We start from the raw sequence: 12,924 nt of genomic DNA, 5'->3' as shown, positions 1-12,924 counted from the left end.
TGCTTGTGAATCTGGACTATCCATTAACTACTTATGTTGAAGGGGGCAGGAAATATAAGATTTTCTTCATCCTGTTCCTTCTCAAGCATAGGTGTGTAAATATGTGTTTTGTTGTTAGAGTTTAGTTTATTGATCAAAAATGCACATCAGTGAAGGAGATTAATAAAGGAGATTAATAAAAAATGAACGAACAATTGTAACATTGTGATGTTTTGTAAACGTTTTACATCACCCTGCTACAATTCGATTTGTGTCAGAATATCACCTTATTTTAAATAATATTAATGATTTGAGTGCACATTTGCATTTGCCTAAAAGGCAGAGCTGCTTGGTTCCTCCCATTTAAACCGGTCCAGAGTCGTGTCAGAGCCTCTAGCGCCTCTAGCGTACTACTGTAGTATAGCAACATGCAGCCTGTAGCATGGATAGCAGTTATCTTGGCTTGCTGCTGCTCTATAACTAAACATGACATGCAATGATCGGCCTCTCCGTCATTATTTATTTATTTCACTGTCTACTTTAACAATGCAGCAACGAACGTCCATCCAGAACGGTGTCATCCGATGTTTTGATTGGATTACAGCGAGTTAGCCTTTGCCCTCTAACCTCTTTGATTTTTGGCTAGCTGCTTCCTGCTCCCCATACCCCCCCCCCTCCCCCTCCCCCTCGCCCCCTCCACCTCCCTCGTAAGGAACCGACAGATTCACGGAGCAACTACGCCTGCCGAAGCCGCTCGGCGAAGCGCCCAGTGCGGACACAGGAGGACCGGGACGAGCCGCCACCAGCGAACTCTGAGCAGAGCTTAGCTGAGCCGAGCCACCGAACAGTCGGCAGGCGAACAAGACACGGGGAGAAAAAGAGAACCATGCGGAGAAAATCGAGGATATTGTTATGTTTTGCGGTGCTGTGGGTGCTGGGGATAGCCTACTACTTCTACTCCGGGACGGCGTTGGGGCGAAAGGTAAGACTGGCTTCTTTTTTAGCTCACTGCTCCGCGCCGGTGTTCTTCCAGGGGACAAAGAGTCGATGGAGTGGCGGACGCGATGCTTCTCTCCCTCTTTTAGGCGTGGAGGCCCCGGTAGTTGCCATATAAAAAGCGTAGATTTGGTTCCAATGGTTGGGGGGGGGGGGGGCAGTGTCGCGGAACTGGCCGGTGAACTTGCACCGACCTCCCGCTGGTTATACTGCCAGTGGCAGCGGGGGAGACTCACGTCAACGCCACGGAGTGTGTCCTCCTGGGCCGGCGGACGTGAGAGCGGAGTAGTCGATGGAGAAGGCGGGTTATTGATTTGAGGCTGCCGGCCTGGATCACAGGGCCGGGGGGGCTCGCCTGCGGTGTGGAGCACGTCAGCACATAAGCAGCGAGCAGTAAGTGAAGGCAACACTTATATGGCGTAAAATATTATTTTTAATTTTTTAATCTTCCGCGGAAATAAACTGGGACCATGTTTTTATTTAGTTACGTTAATTTTTGTTTGCTTTTTGTTGGAGTGTGTCAGCTTTTACAGACACTGAGAAATATACTAAATTAGTGGTGGTCAAACTTTTTTCACCAAGCTCCACCTCAGAAAACACAACATAAAAAATACCGTAGCGCAGTAGGCCTAAGCATTCTTTAAAAACAAGACAGAGGTTTTATTTGACAAGTATATTATATATTTTTGGCCACTGCAACATTAAACACAGTTTGAACAGTAACACTGTGATAAATATGACTGAGTAATACAGTTTTGTTTCTGTCAAAGTATTTTTTTGGTGTTGACTACGGTTTACAATAGTCGGATTGTAACAACTTCTATTGAAGGCTTATACACTTTTGATAACAGCTCGAGTCACGTCAGTACAATATTTAATTGAGTGATATTTTGGCGTACCACCAGTGGAAGGTGTACCACAGTTTGAGAATCACTGTACTAAATAATTCATGTTGAAATATTATTTTTCATTTTTTTAATCTCTCGTGGAAAAAAACTGGGACCAAGTTTTATTTAGTTACGTTAATTTTTGTTTGCTTATTGTTGGAGCGTGGCCGCTTTTACAGACACTGAGAATATACTAAATTAATGTTTGTCAAACTTTTTTTCAACAAGCACCACCTCAGAAAACACTTGGCTCTCCATACCACCATACTGACCAACAGAAAAATACAGTAGCTTAGTAGGCCTAAGTATTCTTAAAAAAAAAAAGACAGGTTTTATTTTGTTTTTGTTTAGTCCTTATTTGAAGGGACAATGTACAGAAACATTAAGCTCAAAGACAGATATGTTCTGTACCAGATTATAGCTAAATAGCTAATTTCCATCTGCAGTCCCTGGCTATCTAAATTAAAGGGATACAAAAATCATGCAATAAAATTATGACAAGTATATTTTATATTTTTGGCCACTGCAACATTAAACACAGTTTGAACAGTAACACTGTGATAAATATGACTGAGTAATACAGATTTGTTTCTGTCCCAAGTATTTTTTTGGTGTTGACTACGGCTTACAATAGTCAGATTGTAACAACTTCTATTGAAGGCTTATAAACATTTGATAACAGCTCGAGTCACGTCAGTACAATATTTAATTGAGTGATTTTTTTTGGCGTACCACCAGTGGAAGGTGTACCACAGTTTGAGAATCACTGTACTAAATAATTCATGTTCAAATATTATTTTTCATTTTTTTAATAACCCGCGGAAAAAAACTGGGACCATGTTTTTATTTAGTTAATTTAGTTAGTTAGTTCATTTTTGTTTGCTTAATGTTGGAGTGTGGTCGCTTTTATAGACACTGAGAATATACTAAATTAGTGTTTGTCAAACTTTTTTCACCAAGCACCACCTCAGAAAACACTTGGCTCTCCATACCACCATACTGACCAACATAAAAATACAGTAGCTTAGTAGGCCTAAGTATTCTTTAAAAACAAGACAGAGGTTTTATTTGACAAGTATATTTTATATTTTTGGCCACTGCAACATTAAACACTGTTTGAACAGTAACACTGTGACAAATATGACTGAGTAATACAGATTTGTTTGTGTCCAAGTTTTTTTCTGGTGTTGACTACGGCTTACAATAGTCTGATTGTAAAAAGTTCCATTGAAGGCTTATACAACTTTGATAACCGCTCGAGTCATGTCAGTACAATATTTAGTTGAGTGACTATTTGGCGTGCCACCAGTAGAAGGTATACCACAGTTTGAGAATCACTATACTAAATAATTCATGTTCAAATATTATTTTTCATTTTTTTAATCTCCCACAGAAATAAACTGGGACCATGTTTTTATTTAGTTACGTTAATTTGTGTTTGCTTATTGTTGGAGTGTGTCAGCTTTTACAGACACTGAGAATATACTAAATTAGTGGTGGTCAAACTTTTTTCCACCAAGCACCACCTCAGAAAACACTTGGCTCTCCATACCACCATACTGACCAACAGAAAAATACAGTAGTGTAGTAGGCCTAAGTATTTTTTAAAACAAGACAGTTTTTTTTTTTGACAAGTATATTTTATATTTTTGGCCTCTGCAACATTAAGCACAGTTTGAACCGTAACACTGTGATGAATATGACTACGGCTTACAATAGTCTGATTGTAACAACTTCCGTTGAAGGCTTATAAACATTTGATAACAGCTCGAGTCACATTAGTATAATATTTAATTGAGTGATTCATTGGCGTACCACCAGTGGAAGGTGTATGAAGTCAACCTAGAAAGTTTAGTTTTTTTTATAGTGCCTCTTCACAACAGATGTTACCTCAAGGCAGGTCTAGAATCACACTAAAAAACAACTGAGCATACACTTTGGCGACAGAGGCAAGTAAAACCTCCCTCTAGGGACAAACATCCAAACAAATGACTCCGCTATACTATCAACTAACCAACTCTATTTAACAGCACAGTGCACTGGCCCTTGAACTCACCATCAATAATCAATAACGCCAACAAGAACTACAGCATGTGGACCTAATCAAGGCTACATTAACGTAAGCCATCATTACACTTGGACAAGAACAGGTGGAGGTTGTCATGCAATATGCTAATCTGTTCATTAGGAGCAATTAGAGGTTTCCTACTTGAAGCAGTCACCTACAAACTGCATCCTGGTTAATGGTTGGCCACTTTATCTGTAAGCTGATGCAAACCTATAAACTAGAGGTCTTCAAAATGTTGACCCACTGAGCTTTATCTCAGATTATATCACATTTGTAGCCCGCACTCCCTCTGAAAAACTGATTTTCTGGAGCATATTTTGCGGCGTTCCCCGGTCACACCAAACTCTCTTCACTGGAGAAACTAAAAATCAATTCATTTTTACTGTGACATAACTAATGTTGTTGTAGCTGGTTTAGAAAAACAACATGGTTTTCTAAATTTTTTTTAGATCTTCTGCGCTTCCCCCATAATAAATAATTTAATAATTTGTGTTGTCCCATATAGGGTTTCAAGGGGGTGGAAAGTTTCCGGTAAATTTCCGCAAACTTGCCGGAAATTTACCACGGAAAGTGAAGCTCAAGAAGTTTGGAAATATTGACCATTTTTTGATTATTCAAAGTTGGACACCGTCCATGGGAATTAATGGGTATATATGGGAATGAGCATATGGCCAATGTGGCCAGTGCCCTGTACTTTGCAGTGATTTGTTGAGGGAGCAGCACCAGCAAAAGGGACTCAAACCGGATTGATAATCTGATCTGGAAAGCCGGCCAAACTATTGGCACGCAGTTGGAGACGTTTGTGTCAGTGAGGGACAGGAGGACACTGGACAAACTGCTGGCCATCATGGACAATCCTGCCCACCCACTCCACCTGACAATTAAGGGACAGCGGAGTTCATACTCCAACAGGCTACTTCAGCCTCTTTCCCGCACTGTGCGATTCAAGAACTTCAAGAGCTGTATAATCACTCGCCATACAGCAATAGATGATATCTGCCTATTACCTGACACCTGACATGTCAGCTACTTCTCTTTGTTTTTAATGTCTATTTTCTATTTTCTGCTGGATCTACTCTCTATTTTATGCTGCTGCTGTCACATATACTGTAATATTGTACATGGTCATTGGTATATATTGTATATATGTTATAGACATAATATAATATATCTGTATATATAATATACTGTACACATATTATGTATATATTCGTATGTATGTTAGATTTTTTATCGCTATATCAGTCTATTTATACCTGCATTGTCCTTTCCATCCTTACACTTTCCATGATTGTAACTGAGCTACTGTGTTGAACGATTTCCCTTGTGGATCATTAGTTTGTCTAAGTCTAAGTCTAAAGAATGGAGAATTACAATAATGATATATTATTGGGCACTTGTCTATATACTGCTGCATCTTTGTGGCATTTTTGACATAGCTCTTTGCACAGTATTTGCAAATGTACACAGCCTTTCCGCCTACATTGGTTGGGGTGAAATGTCTCCAGCATCAGGGGTGGGCAATTCATTTTTACCGGGGGCCGCATGAGCAACCCGAGCACTGCTGGAGGGCCACATCGACAATATTTCAATTAAATTTTTCTCAATATTATTTTTGATATATACCGTAAGATAAATAATAATAATAATAATAATAATAATAATTAATAATTTAATAACTTTCATTTAACCTAACTTAACTTTATACCAAAAGCACTGCTTTGGAAATCATTTGTACCCCTTTCAGAGATCACATTTAGTTCCCCTTAAACATCCTCATGTTGCACAATGAAATGTAAGCATAGGATAAAGTGTGCATTCCTGTAACTTTCTCTAGTAACAGCATTCCATGATTAATATAAATAAATTAACATTAATAATAAATGACAGTTAAATAAGCACACGTATGACTGAGGAGTCATAGTGTAACTTTGTGTGGTGTTTGAGTTGTCCGACTTTTTGTGTGGCCATAAACGCACCAGTGGTTTAGTGGTATGCGTGTTGGTGACAGATGACAAGTTGGTTTTGGCCTAGTTTGTATGGCAAAAAATGACTAGTTTTTCGAGATAGAAGTGTTTCACTCATGTTTTTGGTGTGGTTATGGCCGAATATAAACAGTTTTGCTGAATAAAGTGATCAATAAAATTCCTTGCCTCGAAGCATCTCGATAGACGTTACAATAATTGAACAGTGTTCAATTGAACGGTGTTGACAAACACCGTTAGGGCTGCTTGTTGTCACTGTCACTAAAAGTTGCATTGCAAAATTACACAGAATAAATGTGTTTATTTTGTTTAGAATTCAGATGGGTTTGATTTGGTGCGCGGCATATATTTGCTGTGCGCAGAGGATGCTTGAGCAGTGCGCAATTGCGCAGGTGCGCACCTTAGAGGGAACGTTGCTTGGCAGTCCATGTCTTGTTGAAAACACGCCATTCGTCATCAACTTTTCTCTTTTTAGCGTCTCTGGTGTAAACCGTGCATCACTTGTCGCTGTGCACCTTCACTCACAGGTTACACACGGACATACGCCCATAAATAACACTTTTCAAAATAAAAGCAGCACAGTTGTATTGCGCGCACGACATAGATGTTTTTTTAACTTTTTTTGTAATTTGTGATTGCAGCTGTTCACATTTACTCACAATCACGCACACACATACGTCCACACGGAAGTAATACAAATAAAGCTTTTCAAAACAAAAGCAGCACCGTTGTATTGCACACTCGACATAGATACTTTTTAAAATTTATTTTGTAATTTATAATTGGCTTCACGCTGGCCGGACAGGGACGTACAAAGGGCCGGATGTGGCCCGCGGGCCGCAGAATTCCCAGGTCTGCATTAGATGGTGTACGTGGCATTATTCTGTTTGTATTTATTTATTCTTGTAAAACACAAATGCAATGCCCCTCACAGATATAAATAGTCAGCTAAACAATTGGAGTAGTCTTTAAAAATATTTTACTGATGGACAAATGAATAGGAATAGGCTAGATCAGGGGTCGGCAACCCGCGGCTCCGGAGCCGCATGCGGCTCTTTGACCACTCTGATGCGGCTCAGCTGCATACTTGCCGACCCTCCCGGTTTTCCCAGTATACTTAACGAACATCCGCACCGTAACACAACACAACAAATACCCAGAATCCCATGCAGCCCTAACTCTTCCGGTCTACATTATACACCCCCGCTACCACCAAACCCCCCCACACATCAACCCCCCCACACATCAACCCCCCCCCCCCCCCCCCCCTCTCCGTGCGTCGGTTGAGCGGAAGAGTTAGGGCTGCATGGGATTCTGGGTATTTGTTGTGTTGTGTTTATGTTGTGTTACAGTGCAGATGTTCTCCAGAAATGTGTTTGTCATTCTTTTTTGGTGTGGGTTCAAAGTGTGGCGCATATTTGTAACGTAACAGTGTTAAAGTTGTTTTTGTACGACTACCGTCAGTGTAAGCTGTGTGGCTGTTGAACAAGTATGCCTTGCTGGCACTTACGTGTGCAAGCAAAAGCTGCATTCATCATGTGGCCAAGCAGGTACGCTGTTTGGGCAGACTGTAGAGGGCGCTAAAAGCAGTGCCAGCACGTCCTGAAATTTGGGAGTCTCCCGGAAAATTGAGAGGGTTGGCAAGAAAGACACTATCAAGCGCCGTTCAATTAAAAGTCGCGGGCTGCACTAACATTGAATTTCCATATAGAGATGCGTGCCGGTGCGTGTGTCAGAGACCCCTGGTTAACATAGCGCAAAGCAATTTAAGTAAGGCTGAAACGACGCGTCGACGTCATCGGTTACGTAAATACGTCGACGCCGTTTTTGTGCGTCGACGCGTCGCATATTTACGTCACACTACCGTCATGGCGAAGCGCAAAGCAGACGATCAAAGCGGACGATGCGAGCGAGGGGGGAAAAGCATGCCAAAAGTGGTCAAAAGTGTGGGAGTATTTCAATAAACGGCCTAATAATGTTGTTGTATGCACACTGTGTCGAGCGGAAATGGCCTATCATAGCAGCACAACGGCTATGAACGAACATTTGAAAAGAAAACCATCAACTAGTCAATCGTCCGCGCGAGCATACGTTGTCATCATTACAAAAAAACATGAATGTGTCATTTGTATCTGCTAGGGGTGTAACGGTACGTGTTTTGTATTGAACCGTTTCGGTACGGGGCTTTCGGTTCGGTACGGGGGTGTACCGAACGAGTTTCTAAGCTAAAGCTAACTTTAGCTGCTAAAGTCTTAACAAGCTGCTTCGCTCCTCTGCCTCTGTCTCAGCACACAGCATTGTCCCACCCACACAACCATCTGATTGGTACACACGCAGCATTGTCCCACCCACACAACCATCTGATTGGTACACACAAAGCATTATCAGCCAATCAGCAGTGTGTATTCAGAGCGCATGTAGTCACCGCTTCAGCGTGGAGCAGATAGGTTATTTAGCAGGTGAGCATCAGGCAGCGGACTCTCCCCAAATGATAATAAACACTTCCCAGTCAACTACTAGTAACATCACTATGAGCCCGTTGACCTTCTAGAAACTTAAACTGCAGCTCAGCTCACTCGCAGTCCTGGCTTGAGGTGAAGGCTAATACCTCTCAGTTCCAGCCACATCGACCCCTTCTGAGCGCCTATTTTCAGCTGCTGGGAATATTGTAAACAAGAAAAGAACCAGAGCATGTACACATGCTAACCTTTCTTCATTACAACTGTTAGTCACTCACTGGAATGAGTAGAAGTGGTTATTGTGTACTGTGTTGGACTGGATGTTTGTTTTGCACATTTTAAAAGCAATACTTAATGTTTACAGTGCTCCAGAATATTTAGATTGGCACTTTTTTGTATTGGATGTTTATCTTTATTTTTGCACATTTTAGCAAATAAGCAATACTTTCACTTTTGTTGAAATGTTTACACTGTTGTTACAGAATATTTCGTTTTGCACTTTTTTGTATTGGATGTTTATCTTTATTTTTGCACATTTTAAAGCAAAATAAGCAATACTTTTACTTTTGAAATGCTTATACTATTGCAGAATATTAAGATTTGCACTGGATGTTGACTTTTATATTTGCACATTAAAAAGCAAATAAACTACTTTTAATTTTGTTAAATGTTAAAAGTTTTAAATGTTTACATTGTTACAGAATATTTAGTCATGTTGTTGTCAATGTTGACTAAGTGGCCATACTTCTTTTTTTTTGTAAATAAAAGCCATGCCTTTTGAAAAAACGGGCCTACATTAATTTTTTCATCTTCATTGTGAATAAAAAAATAATCGGTAAAAGGAAAAATAATCTATAGATTAATCGAAAAAAAATAATATATATAGATAAACCGATTAATCGAAAAAAATAATCTATAGATTAATCGATAGAAAAATAATCGTTAGCTGCAGCCTTAAATTTAAGCTTTGTATGTGGTGTTTTTCATTTTAAATTTTCAAAATGTTTTTGTGGCTCCCATTGTTTTCTTTAATTTGTGAAACTTTCCAAAATGGCCCTTTGAGTGGTAAAGGTTGCCGACCCCTGGGCTAAATGAATAAATGAACACTCAATCTGCATGCTAAATCAAACTATAACCTACATTCTTGTATGACAACAGAATGGCTAGCAGAACAGAAGGCAGAGGAAACTACTCGTTTTGATTTAGTATTTGCTAGTTGAACTTTACAGATCACAAAAAAGGTAAATTCGGATCGCTAACATTGTTAGCATAAATGAATGGGATTTAACATAGAGAAAATTAGCATCACGGCTAATGGAGAAATATTTTCGGTTCATTATGAGACTGGTGGTGGTACATAAAGCTAGCAAGCTAGAGATATTGGCCCCAAAATCATTTAACAAGTACAGGAAAAGCTAGCTAGCTTGAGTGGAAGTCTGCAGGAGTAGTCTACAGTCATACAGTAACAAGCAATTACACCTCTATTAAACTTAAATACCATAGATCAAATATATTTACCCCAGTAAAATCATCAAAACTTACCTGACTGGATGAAGTCCTTGTGCTCAAATATTAGTGTGGCCTCAATAGCCCTGCTGTGGTGTGCAGCATGCTGGGAATTATCTGTGCATGTGATGAAAGAATGCACTGCACATGTGATGGAGGAATGCACAATGCACGGTTGAAATTCTACTGAATTTGCATTAAATGAGGTTGTTTTAGCTAATAGTCATGCTGCAAGATCTAGCATATTGCATTCAATGTTTATTCCCATTCTTTTACCGTTAATTACCGTTAATTCCCATATATTCCCGTTAATTCCCATGGAAAGTTTCCAACTTTGAATATTCCCGGAATTTTGCAACCCTAGTCCCATATCAGGGATATTTATCTAAATCGTTTTGGGGGCCATATTTTCAGAAAGCTGAGGACCGGGGGGCCAGATGTTTCCTTTCACTTTTAGTCTTTTGTCGTATATTCCAGCGAATCAGGGTCTTCTACAGTGGACATTTAAAGGCCTACTGAAATGTTTTTTTTAAATTTAAACGGGAATAGCAGATCCATTCTATGTGTCATACTTGATCATTTCGCGATATTGCCATATTTTTGCTGAAAGGATTTAGTAGAGAAAATCGACGATAAAGTTCGCAACTTTTGCTCGCTGATGAAAAAAAAAGCCTTGCCTGTACCGGAAGTAGCGTGACGTCACAGGAGCTAGTATTCCTCACAATTCCCCATTGTTTACAATGGAGCGAGAGAGATTCGGACCGAGAAAGTGACGATTACCCCATTAATCGTGCTCATATTACTGTAAAGGAGTGTGTTTGTACGCCGGACATTGAACTTCTGGCTGTTGGAATTCGGCCATATTATTTGCCAAGGGAATTTACTTCTGTAATCTTCATCGGAGTGTATGTTCCTCCTTCTGCTGACGAAACTGCTGCTTGTGACACCATTCACGCCGCTGTTGCTAAGCAACAGACCAAACATCCCGATGCCCTCATTCTCATTTCGGGTGACTTTAATCATGTTTCTCTGGACTCTTTAGCAACGCACCCCTTACTGGCCCTCCCCCCACTACTCCTGTTCTCACACCTACACCTCCCCCTCCTTCTCTTTTACCTGCCACAGCCGTTTTTTCCCCCCCTCTCCCCTCCCCCACTTCCACCCCCATTGAGAAAGCCAGCCCGGTGTGTCTGACACCTGGACTTGTAAGACGGCAGCTGGAGAAAGTCAATCCAGCTAAGTCAGCAGGCCCTGACCGAGTCCACCCCTGGGTCCTGAAGACTTGCGCTGCTCAGCTAACTGGGATCCTGCACTTCATCTTCAACCTGAGTCTGAAGCTAGAACGGATACCAGTGCTATGGAAAACATCCTGCATAGTGCCGGTGCCCAAGAAGCCCATCCCATCAAGCTCAAATGACTTCAGACCTGTTGCCCTGACGTCCCAGGTCATGAAGGTCCTCGAGAGACTTGTGCTGGATCAGCTGAGGCCACTGGTGGCTCCTTCCCTGGATCCTCTACAGTTTGCATATCAGCCCCATGTAGGAGTGGACGATGCTGTTATCTACCTGCTGCATCATGCTCACTCTCACCTGGATGGTGGGAAGGGCACTGTGAGGATCATGTTTTTTGATTTCTCCAGTGCCTTTAACACCATTCAGCCAATTCTGATGAGTGACAAGTTGCTCAGGATGGGTGTCAGTTCATCCATTGTCTCCTGGATCACTGATTACTTGTCTGACAGGCCCCAGTTTGTGCGACTGGGGAGCTCTGTGTCGGATACTGTGGTCAGTGGTGTAGGTGCTCCACAGGGGACCGTCCTGTCTCCTTTCCTGTTCACCCTGTACACCTCAGACTTCCAGTATAGTTCCAGGTCCTGCCACCTGCAGAAATACTCTGACGACTCTGCTGTGGTCGGGTGTATCGGAGAGGGACGGGAATTGGAGTACAGGACACTGATCGCTGACTTTGTGGAGTGGTCTCAGGCGAACCATCTGGTCCTTAATGTGGACAAGACCAAGGAGCTGGTCATGGACTTCAGGAAGAGAGTGACCCCGGTGGAGCCCATCAAGATCCAGGGCCGGGAGGTGGCAGTGGTGGAGCAGTACAAGTACCTGGGAGTCCACTTGAACAGCAGACTGGACTGGAAGGACAACTGCAAAGCTGTTTACAAGAAGGGCATGAGCAGACTCTTTTTCCTGAGGAAGCTTAGGTCATTCAATGTGTGCAGCAAGCTGTTGGAGATCTTTTATCAGTCTGTTGTGGCCAGTGCACTGTACTTCGCAGTGGTTTGTTGGGGGAGCAGCACCAGCAAAAGGGACTCAAACCGGATTGATAATCTGATCCGGAAAGCCGGCCAAACTATTGGCACGCAATTGGAGGCGTTTGTGTCAGTGAGGGACAGGAGGTCACTGGACAAACTGCTGGCCATCATGGACAATCCTTCCCACCCACTCCACCTGACAATTGAGGGACAGCGGAGTTCATACTCCAACAGGCTCCTTCAACTTCCTTCCCGCACTGTGCGATTCAAGAACTCCTTCATTCCACACTCCATCCAGGTGTATAATCACTCGCCATACAGCAATAGATGACATCTGCCTATTACCTGACACCTGACATGTTAGCTACTTCTCTTTGTTTATAATGTCTATTTTCTATTTCCTGCTGGACCTACTCTCCATTTTATGCTGCTGCTGTCATATAGACTGTAATATTGTACATGGTCATTGGTTTATATTGTATATATGTTATAGACATAATATAATATATCTGTATATAAATTACTCTGTACACATATTATGTATATATTCGTATATATGTTAGATTTTTTTATAGCTATATTAGTCTATTTATACCTGCATTGTCCTTTCCATCATTGTAACTGAGCTACTGTGTTGAACAATTTCCCTTGTGGATCATTAAAGTTTGTCTAAGTCTAAGTCTAATTTGAGCGAGGATGAAAGATTCGTAGATGAGGAACGTTACAGTGAAGGACTTGAGAGGCAGTGATGGACGTATCTTTTTTCGCTCTGACCGTAACTTAG

The 12,924-nt window shown here is 41.4% G+C and overlaps 1 protein-coding gene across 1 annotated transcript in view; it reads left to right on the top strand.

Moving 5' to 3' along the window:
* Positions 1–375: 375 nt before the first annotated feature.
* The window catches only part of galnt2 (UDP-N-acetyl-alpha-D-galactosamine:polypeptide N-acetylgalactosaminyltransferase 2), a 175,233-nt gene continuing 162,684 nt past the window's right edge, over positions 376–12,924 (top strand). Inside the window, exon 1 of the mRNA XM_062025962.1 lies at positions 376–961. Coding sequence (XP_061881946.1) covers positions 866–961 — 96 coding nt within the window. The 5' untranslated portion in view covers positions 376–865. The remainder of the gene's footprint in view (positions 962–12,924) is intronic.

Source organism: Entelurus aequoreus, linkage group LG02 (genome assembly GCF_033978785.1).
Source record: "Entelurus aequoreus isolate RoL-2023_Sb linkage group LG02, RoL_Eaeq_v1.1, whole genome shotgun sequence".
In the NCBI taxonomy this organism is placed as follows: Eukaryota; Metazoa; Chordata; class Actinopteri; order Syngnathiformes; family Syngnathidae; genus Entelurus; species Entelurus aequoreus.
Note: the sequence above shows the minus strand (reverse complement) of the source record. Positions and strands in the feature narration are given on the sequence as shown.